The 9,898-nt window shown below is 61.0% G+C and overlaps 2 protein-coding genes across 14 annotated transcripts in view; one reads left to right on the top strand and one right to left on the bottom strand.

The window, feature by feature from the left end:
• The first annotated feature begins 1,102 nt into the window (after window positions 1-1,102).
• Window positions 1,103-5,515, top strand: LOC116450999 (serine/threonine-protein kinase pim-1-like). The gene is made up of 7 exons (XM_032124063.1): window positions 1,103-1,895; window positions 2,024-2,074; window positions 2,298-2,664; window positions 3,305-3,481; window positions 3,739-3,888; window positions 4,115-5,004; window positions 5,293-5,515. The coding sequence occupies exons 1-5, from the start codon at window positions 1,302-1,304 to the stop codon at window positions 3,843-3,845; spliced, it is 1,296 nt and encodes a 431-aa protein (XP_031979954.1). The 5' UTR covers window positions 1,103-1,301; the 3' UTR covers window positions 3,846-3,888; window positions 4,115-5,004; window positions 5,293-5,515.
• A 46-nt stretch (window positions 5,516-5,561) lies between these two features.
• Window positions 5,562-9,898, bottom strand: part of LOC116451000 (serine/threonine-protein kinase PAK 3-like) — a 113,482-nt gene continuing 109,145 nt past the window's right edge. For all 13 annotated transcript variants that reach the window (XM_032124069.1, XM_032124065.1, XM_032124072.1 and 10 more), the window contains one exon: window positions 5,562-5,623. In XM_032124069.1, coding sequence (XP_031979960.1) covers window positions 5,562-5,623 — 62 coding nt within the window. The remainder of the gene's footprint in view (window positions 5,624-9,898) is intronic.

Raw genomic sequence — 9,898 nt, 5'->3', positions numbered from 1 at the left:
CCCACCGTCATTCCAAACTGATCTTACCTAGAAGACCTAGGACTTAGCAAGTTTGAGACACTCTACAGTATCATTAGCTACACACAGTTTGCCTTCTCCCTGTTTGGCTTTGAAAGCAATGCTGGAGACACCAGAAGCCTGCCAATGGAAGATTTTAGAGCCCAGTGCATTGCTCGGCTCTGGCTTCTAGAGACAGGGCATGTGCTCCCATGGGACTGCACCCTCAGCAGTGACAATAGACAGCAGAAGCAACAAAGGTGATTCCCATGACACTGTCGCAGGGCTCAAGACTCCGTGTCTTGGCTTCACATGGCAAAGTTCACTGTCTGTTTGGACAGACTCAGCATCCAAACGAGTCTGCTTTTCTACCTGTGTCAATGAACAGCAGGAGAAGGAAACCAGCCTGCAGTTTCTTTGCAGAGAGGGCCTTTGCTCCCGGCTGAAAGTGCTGGATTGGCAGGGAGGAGGCAGACAGCTGAGAGCTGAGCTGCTCTATTGGACTGGCATCAGAACTCGGCAAAAAGAGTGTTTCCATTCTTTTCCTTGAATCCTCCTATCGGCAGTCTCCGATTTTCACCTGGAACCGGACAAGAAAGTAGCAACAGCCCTGGCGACGAGGGCACCGCGCCGGGCACGGCCCCGCCGCTCCCACTGCCCACGCCGAGCGGCCGGGGAGCAGCGCTGCGCCCCGCAGGGGCTGCACGTCTCCCTCCTCACGTCCTGCTCTGCCCTCCCACGGGGCGGGCTCTGCCTGGCGCTGGCAGGCGCCTCATTCAGCACTTTGCTCTGCTCCAGGCAAAAAGTGCGGACAGCGCTTTGCTTGCTCGTGAGCAAGAGACCGCGGCGCGGGGCGAGCGAGCAGCAGGGGCAAGTTGCAAGACTGCCGCAAGGAAGAGTTACAATCTGGTGAAGAAGAAGCTAAACAAGACGGTGCGTGTGGCGCGGCTGCGGGAGGAAGAGATGCTCCGTGACTCCGCTTCGGCCCCGGAGCGCAGCGGCCCGTGCTGGCCCGGGGCGCGCGGGGCTCGGCCGCGGGGCGCGCGGCGGAAAAAACGGACACCCGGGCAACAGACACACGGACACGCGGACAAACGCTCCCAGCGCTTCAGCGGCAGCGGCGGCAGCGGCAGCAGCGGCAGCGGCGGCAGCAGCAGAAGAGCAACACAAAAGCAGCGGTTCTCCAGAGCCTCCGCGTTCCTTCTCCTGCTCCTCCTCTCCTTCTCCCAGTGTCCCGCATCCCCTGTCCCGCTCTCCCTTCAGTGCTCCACCCCCTCCGCCCCTTCCGCGGCCTCCCTCTCCCCATGCCAGGCCGGGCCATGCGCCCGGCCCGCCCGCGGCCCCGGGCGGGGCTGCGCCCTCCCCGCCCCCGGGCGTCCCGCCGCGGTCTCGCCTCCGCCCGGCTCTTGCACTACTGGCGGTGGCGCTGCTGGGCGGGCATCAGTGCCTGCCTCTTGGGCAGCATTGCCAGCCTCTGGCTCCGGCTGGCCCGACTCCGGCCCCGGCCCCAGGCCCGCCTCCGCCTCCGGCCCCGGCCCCGCCCCCGGCGCCGGCCCCGGCTCCTCCCGGGACCCGCCGAGGACACAGACGGCGCGGCCGCTCCCGCCGCGTCCGCGGCGTCTTCCCCGGTCCGAGCTCTTCCGCTCGGCAGCGCGGCCCCCGCCCCCGAGCCGCCGGTGTCCCCTTCGAAAGAAGCAACATCTGGGGATACCCGGCCCGGGGCGGTTGAGGAGCGGCCGCGGGCCGTTTCTGGCGCCGGGCCGAGCGCTGACAGCCGCGTGTCGCCGGCAGGGAAGGCGCAGCAGGGCCTGACGGAGCGCTACCGGGTGGGCTCGCTGCTGGGGCGCGGCGGCTTCGGCAGCGTGTTCGCGGCGACGCGGCTCTCGGACGGCGCCCCGGTGAGTGGCGGGGCCGGCGGCGGGCGCAGGAGGAGGGGGGGCGGAGGAGGAGGAGGGCGCAGGAGAAGGAGGATGGGGCTCGGCAGGGCGGGCGGCGAGCTCAACCCGCTGCTTCCCTTGGCTTGCAGGTGGCCATCAAACGGGTGCCACGGAACCGCATCCGTCATTGGGGCGAGCTGGTGAGTGAGCGGGGGGAGGAGGGGGGTGGTGGGCAGCGGGAGAAGGCGGGGCGTGACGGGCGGGGATAAGCCGAGGCCCGGGAGGGTGGAAGGCGGCAGGACGCCTCGGGGGAGAGCGGGCGTGGGGGCAGCGGAGGGCGCAGAGCATCCCGGGCTGGGCGAGGGCCTTCCCGAGCCCTGGCACGGCATCAGCCCCACTGACGGCATCGTGCTCCTCCCGCAGCCCAACGGCACCAGCGCACCACTCGAGGTCGTGCTGCTGGACAAGGTGTCCACCGGCTTCCCTGGTGTGGTGCAGCTCCTCGAGTGGCTCGAGCTCCCCAACAACGTGGTGCTGGTGATGGAGCGGCCGGAGCACTCTCAGGACCTGCTTCATTTTATTCGAGAGCGGGGCTTCCTGTCAGAGGAGGTGGCACGGGAGCTCTTCCGCCAGGTCCTGGAGGCCGTGCGGCACTGCACCAGCTGCGGGGTCCTTCACAGGGACCTGAAACCAGAGAACATCCTGGTTGACCTGGCCACCGGCCAGGCCAAATTGATTGACTTTGGCTGTGGCACCCACCTGCAAGACACAGCCTACACCCGCTTTGCAGGTGAGTCCCCGCCGGGGTAGGCTCCCGGTGCCGGCATCTCGCGGCCCAGCCTGGCTGTGGCAGCGGGGATTCTCCCTTTTGATGCCAGGACCGAGTGTTCAGCCCAGTTGCTTTTGAGGGTGGGTGGCCGGGGGGCCATCTTCCAGCGCTGCTGGCAGCCTTCGCCAGCCACTCTGCCCAGGACTGGCGCTGGGGCTGGGGCAGCCAGCGTGACAAAAACACACCCGTGGGTGGGGGTAGCAGAGAGGGCGGGGCCAGAAGCTGTGCACCCGCCGGTTTGGTGTGCAGGCGAGAAAGGGCTTGGACTGCTCAGCTTGCCTGCCTGGTTTGCCTTGGCTTCAGAATGTTTTTTGGGGCAATGCAGGCAGGGAGGGTGAAGGCATGGTTTTTTCCCCCCAGCACTGAGCGGGTTTTCCCTTTGTGTGGAATGCTCGGGCCTTGCCGGGGCTTCCGCTGCCCTCTTGCGACACCGGTGGCTTCTTTTACAACCCACAGTTTGTCCCCAAGTCACAGGCGCTGGCGAGAGGGCAGCGGGTCACGCCGCGTGCCACTGGTGCGGCCCCCGCGTGCCCAGGGATGCTGGGGCGAGGCTCCGGGAGCAGGCAGCATCCCCCTAATGAACTGCCTCTCTATTCCGTAGGAACACCATCGTACAGCCCCCCGGAATGGAACCACTTTGGCTGGTACTACGGCGAGGCAGCTACCGTCTGGTCCCTGGGCATCGTGCTGCACCAGATGGTCTGCGGGCAGCACCCGTTCCCGAAGGGCCGGAACATCAGCTGGGGCCAGCTGTCGCTCCCACAACGGCTCTCTCAAGGTGGATGCTCATCTCTGCGGCACGGGGGGAATAGCAGTGCTGGGAGACAGCAGCGGGCTCACGAGCATCCCGCTCTGGCAGCTGCCGAGGAGGTGGCACATGCCCCGCTCTCCTGCTCTCCTTCAAAACAAAGAATGGATGGGAAAGTTCAGGCACAGCTTGGAGCTCCCATGGCATGGCCTGGGCATGGCAATAGTGGGGCAAAGCGGACAGGAGCCTTCTGCAACTGACCGGCGCTTTCTGGTTTCTCCCCGCAGACTGCAAGGAACTCATCAGATGGTGTCTGTCCCTGCACTCCTTGGACAGGCCCTCATTAGAAGACCTGTCGTGTGATCCTTGGCTGCAGGATATTCACCATCCGTAGAAGAAGGGAGAGAGCCACAGGCACACTTTGATCCAGGGAGCCGGTAAGTTACAGCTCCACACGTGCCTTGGCAAGAAGAAGCCAAGAAACGCAGGCTTTTTTGCCCTGCCTGTATCGCTGCGCAGGGGTCGTCAGATGGGAACACGCAGCCCTTGTGCTGGAGCTGAGCTGCTCTTCCCAGCACTGGTGGCCGCCGTGCAAGCTGCTTTTGCTTGTCCTGCTCCACTGACAGCCGGGCCCTGGGCGGGGCACCGACAGCCTGCTCTCAGCCGCAGGGAAGAAGGAGCCCCTGGAGAAGCTGTGCCAGGTGGGGCTGCTGCGTCTGGAGATATGGAGGACGACGTCAAGGATGACAAGCTCTTCCTCGACCTGGCCACCGGCAAGCTGAAGATGATGGGCTTTGATTCTGGCACCTTCTTCAAAGCCAGGCTCCACAGCGAATTTACAGATGAGTCCACACCCAGGGGGATGCTCCCAGATTTGGGCATTGCACGGCCTGGCCGGGAAGCAAAGGTTCCCCCCTTTGCTGGGGCGGGTGCAACTAATTCTTCAGCCGGCTGCCAAGCTGCTTTTCGGCGGGGCGGGCGGGATGGGCTGGGGTGCTTACGAAATGGGAGTCGGCCCCTGGCCCTGCCAACAGCCCCCACCACCCACTGTTCCCCGGGCTGGGGCTGGGGCTGGGGCTGGGGCAGCCAGCCCGACACAAACAAGCCCCCATGGCAGGAGCAGAGGTGGCGCTCCAGGAGCTGTGCACGGGCTGCTTTGTTTTGCGGGGAAGGAAGGGCTTGGGCTGCTCCACTCCCCTTGTTTGCTTCGGGCTCGCCGTGCCTGTTGGGGGGCAGTGCAGGGGGGAAGGGAGAAAGCGTGGGCTTCCCTCGCCCGTGGGTGGGTTTTTCCCCAGCACGTAGGGAAGGTTGGGCCTTCCTCAGGCCCCCGAGAGAGAGAAGATTTTTGACCTTTTCTCTTGTTTCTCCTTTTGGTCTGTAATCCCTTTTCATTAATTTGTTGTTTGTTTTTCTTCAAGGAAGCGTTGTAGGTGGTGTCCAGTCTGGATCGGGAAGTGCTTGGGACCAGCTGCGGCGTGGATGGCACGTGGCCTTGGAGAAGGCCGAGGACATGGCTTGGGAGCAGCTTTTCTTCCGGCGGCGGGTGGCGTGCGGTGGGTCCCCGTCTTCTTGGCACGGGTGGGATAAGGGCTTTTGGGAGATGGCAGCGAGCACAGGAGCATCCCGCTCTGGGCAGCTGCTGAGGAGGTGGATCTGCCACGGCTGGCTGCGGGTGGTGGCACGTGTCCTGCCATCCTGCTCTCCTGCCAAAGGCAGCAGGGACGGGCGGCTTCGGGCACCGCTCTGAGCACGGCCAGCACGGCCTGGGCACCGCGGGCGGCTGGGACAAGGGGGACAGCAGCCTTCACGTGACGGGCGGTTTCTGCTTTCTCTCCTTGCAGCCGGGCTCTGTGGATGCTGAGGCTGCTCTGGGCTCCGCCAGGGCTCTGCTGCGGCTCAGCACCGGGCCGGAAGAAGCCAAAGAAGAACCGGTGTGAGCTGCAGCAGAGACGTGCCCGAGCATTTTGGCAACGCAGCTCAAGCCTGCAGAGTGCACGCCTCCAGGGGAAAACATGACACCCCCCCCGCCCCAAATAAACTTGTTCAATAACTTGTGAAATGAAATCAATGTGGGATGACCCCAAATGACATTTCTCAGCTTGCTCAAGCTTTAGCTCAGCCCTTCTCTGAACAGTTCTCTGCCCCACCTGCCCTTTAGTTCACAAGTGCTCCCTCCCTCTTTTCCGCCAGTGAGTTGCCAGCTCAGGGCAGTCTCTGTCGCACTGTAGCCTTCCTTGATGCCCCTGACCACGAGGAGGAGGAGCGAGCCCCAGGTTTAGAGACTCATCCTGTCACTGGCAGAAGAACAGCAATGTCTCAGAGGTCCGGTGAGACCTGAGTGTCATTCAAGAGCTGCCCTCCAGGCCTCAGCTCTCCTCACTGTTAGCTTCCCACTGCCACTTTTCCTCGTCCTTGCAGCAGGATGAGCTCTGTGAATGCCCCTTGACCCTCCCCACTCCTGCCAGCCCAGCCACCCAGCTCAGTTCGGCTTAAGCTGAAGCTTCTTTGTCTCCTCTGGCACGCCAGTGCAGTTCCCTCTGCGGGGAGCAGCAGCCCCAGAGCACAGCAGGCAACAGCGCAGGCCGCACCTGCACCAGCTCCCCTCCGCGCGTGGCTGGGCTCTTGGTGGCAACTAAATGCTCCCTGTTTGCAGCTGTCACTGGAGGATGGCCCCAGGGCAGAGCCCAGCCGGGCTCCCACCGCATCCCCCGGAGCTTGGGGCAGACAGTGGTCCCAGAGCTGAGGTTAATGGTGCGCAGCCGGCGCTGCGGCTCGCAGTCAGTGTTTGCAAGTGTTGCCTTCTCACCTCCTGCAACTTGTGGGGAAAACGAGCTGTGCGGCCGGGCCAGCACTGCCCCTCTGGGCACTGACAAGGCTCAAGGTCTTTGCTGTTGCAGAGGAGCCGGCATTGAGCCTTAGCAGGGCCCGGCAGGTGCGGAGCCGGATCTCGCCTGCTGCCCGGGGCTCGCTGCCCGCCAACCGCCCCCACCCGCCGCGCTGCGTTCTGCAGGGATAGAAGGCTCTGTCTGCACAAGGGTTCCCATAATGTCTTTGTACCCGTGGCTGCGGAACGAGCACGGAGAGCGAAAGTGTCAGTCACGTTGCTTGTGCAACGCATCAAAGAAATGCGGTCGCCAGTCGGGCTATAACCAGAGACGTTTATTAAAAGTGTCGATAGCTTTTATAATCTTTTCACCATCGGCTTAGAATAGTGTGAGCCTGGATAGCCAATAGTAAAATTGTTCATAAGCTTGCTAACCAATAATAGTCGTGATCAATTCCCTAACAGCAACATCAGACTTTTCTCCCAAAGATAAATGCTTGTGTAATACTTCTTTCTGCAAACTATTGTGCACCTGCTACTTGTTACATTTTTAAAAACTTTGTTCCATCTCTCCTGCCTTGACTGAATAGTCCTTGCTTTCTAACTAAACGCTCTGTGTTCTCCCAGTTGCAAGTTCCCGGTGTTTTCTTACTCTACTGGGTCTTTCTGACTAAGCACTGAAGTCAAGACTCAAAATGCATAACACCTTCTTTTTCTAATTGAATCTCTTGATCACAACAACACTCCCCCACAAACAGCCCTGGTTCCTCAGAGCCTGCCTGTACATTCCTGAAGCAAACTTCAGAGAAAGAAATGATCGGGTTTCTGCACCCCTCCATTCACCGTGATGCGCCGTCAGGAGGCTGCTGTTGCCTCTGCCTTGTGAATTGAACCCCACGGCTGCTGTGGCACCCCTTCCGGCTGCCACCTGCATTTTTCAGCCAAACTGCAACTGCCGCTTTCCAGCAGGGCTATCCACGGTGCTTTCACGACAGCGAAGTCAGTCTTTTTGTCGCAGGCATAAGGATCAGCAGATACTGGAATGCCCACCACCCCTGAGCACTAAGGCGAGGAGAATGAAAGCCATACAGGCCACATTCACAGCGCTCAAACACAGCCCTGTTGCTGGTGCTCTTGAAATAGAATCAGCTGACAGAGGCCAGCACAGAAATTGCCTCTGGAGTGTGGAATGAAACGAAAAACTCCACCGGGAGAAAGAGGAAGCAGAACTTCTGCACTCGCTTCATTGCTTCTTCCCAGCAGCAGGAGACGTGGATGTCCAGAGGCACGTCCCGCTGCTGCTGACCACGGTGAGAGCACAGCCTGCTGCCCAGTCCCAGCGGGAACCCCAGCCCAGCCCGGGGAGCTCCCGCAGCGTCGGCAGCTCAGCGGACGCGGTGCCGGGGCCGCAGCCCCGGGGACACGCCCGCCCATTGTGGGGCAGCGGCGCAGGCGCAATGTCCTGCGGCCCAAACTTGCTGCTGCTGCCACGCAAGGCCCATCCTTCTCCCCCTCCTCCTCTCCCAGCACGGCGCAAATTGCACCTCGCGGGATGCTTCCCCGGAGGCTGCTCAGGCGCCCCGCTCCTCTTTCCACCTGAGCGTCACTGCGGAGGAGTCTTTGGCGCGCTTCCGTAAGCCCGGGCCTCTGGCTTCGTGCTGAATCGGGGATGCAAACGGCCTTGTTAAGAAAGTCAAAAGCCAAGGGAACGGATTAGGAATTATTAGAAAAAACTACCCTTCTTCCAGGCAAGGTACACCAAGTCATTTCCCACATTTCTCCTTTGCAGATTCTTTCAGTCGTCTGCTCGGAGAGCTCCAGCTTCTTCTGGTGCTTCCCATGAACCGATTGTACTCTTGATTTGCACACCAACGCACCAGATGTGCAAGCATCTACGCTGAACTCAGAAACCAACCGCCTCTGTCAGACCATTCTCACATTCCAGGTCACTTGCAAGATGTCCACTGAGAGCTTGGAAGGATTAGCCCACAGCTCTCCACTTCTGGCTGCAGGCTCCGGAGATTCTTTCTCTCCATTCAGCCCGCCTAACAACTGCTGCTACCCCCTCCTCCTGTTTCCTTAGCCTAGAACAGTAACGACGGAAACCTTACCCACCGCACAACTCGCTAGTCCACCAGGAGGAGAAAGGACAAGTTGTCAAGCTCTCAAAACCTTGGTCCTGCTCTGCTGCAAGAGTCGTGCTGCACACACAGTGTGGCAAGCCAAGAGAAGCTGCACGTGATGGCACATCTTGTGACAGGAGCTCGAGCAAGGTCTCCAGGAAAGGGTCTTGGAAAGAGCAGACATCACTGTGGGCAAGATTCTTGCAAAAGCAAAACAGCTTCCCAGAAGTGACATGCAAACGGAAAGAAACAGCCCAAGATGTTCCCGTATACTATTAATTGCTTCCCTTCTAGGCTCCCCTTTTCTGTCTTGCACTAGTTCTACCCCACCGTCATTCCAAACTGATCTTACCTAGAAGACCTAGGACTTAGCAAGTTTGAGACACTCTACAGTATCATTAGCTACACACAGTTTGCCTTCTCCCTGTTTGGCTTTGAAAGCAATGCTGGAGACACCAGAAGCCTGCCAATGGAAGATTTTAGAGCCCAGTGCATTGCTCGGCTCTGGCTTCTAGAGACAGGGCATGTGCTCCCATGGGACTGCACCCTCAGCAGTGACAATAGACAGCAGAAGCAACAAAGGTGATTCCCATGACACTGTCGCAGGGCTCAAGACTCCGTGTCTTGGCTTCACATGGCAAAGTTCACTGTCTGTTTGGACAGACTCAGCATCCAAACGAGTCTGCTTTTCTACCTGTGTCAATGAACAGCAGGAGAAGGAAACCAGCCTGCAGTTTCTTTGCAGAGAGGGCCTTTGCTCCCGGCTGAAAGTGCTGGATTGGCAGGGAGGAGGCAGACAGCTGAGAGCTGAGCTGCTCTATTGGACTGGCATCAGAACTCGGCAAAAAGAGTGTTTTCCATTCTTTTCCTTGAATCCTCCTATCGGCAGTCTCCGATTTTCACCTGGAACCGGACAAGAAAGTAGCAACAGCCCTGGCGACGAGGGCACCGCGCCGGGCACGGCCCCGCCGCTCCCACTGCCCACGCCGAGCGGCCGGGGAGCAGCGCTGCGCCCCGCAGGGGCTGCACGTCTCCCTCCTCACGTCCTGCTCTGCCCTCCCACGGGGCTGGCTCTGCCTGGCGCTGGCAGGCGCCTCATTCAGCACTTTGCTCTGCTCCAGGCAAAAAGTGCGGACAGCGCTTTGCTTGCTCGTGAGCAAGAGACCGCGGCGCGGGGCGAGCGAGCAGCAGGGGCAAGTTGCAAGACTGCCGCAAGGAAGAGTTACAATCTGGTGAAGAAGAAGCTAAACAAGACGGTGCGTGTGGCGCGGCTGCGGGAGGAAGAGATGCTCCGTGACTCCGCTTCGGCCCCGGAGCGCAGCGGCCCGTGCTGGCCCGGGGCGCGCGGGGCTCGGCCGCGGGGCGCGCGGCGGAAAAACGGACACCCGGGCAACAGACACACGGACACGCGGACAAACGCTCCCAGCGCTTCAGCGGCAGCGGCGGCAGCGGCAGCAGCGGCAGCAGCGGCAGCAGCAGAAGAGCAACACAAAAGCAGCG

Source organism: Corvus moneduloides, chromosome 14 (assembly GCF_009650955.1).
Source record: "Corvus moneduloides isolate bCorMon1 chromosome 14, bCorMon1.pri, whole genome shotgun sequence".
In the NCBI taxonomy this organism is placed as follows: domain Eukaryota; kingdom Metazoa; phylum Chordata; class Aves; order Passeriformes; family Corvidae; genus Corvus; species Corvus moneduloides.
Note: the sequence above shows the minus strand (reverse complement) of the source record. Positions and strands in the feature narration are given on the sequence as shown.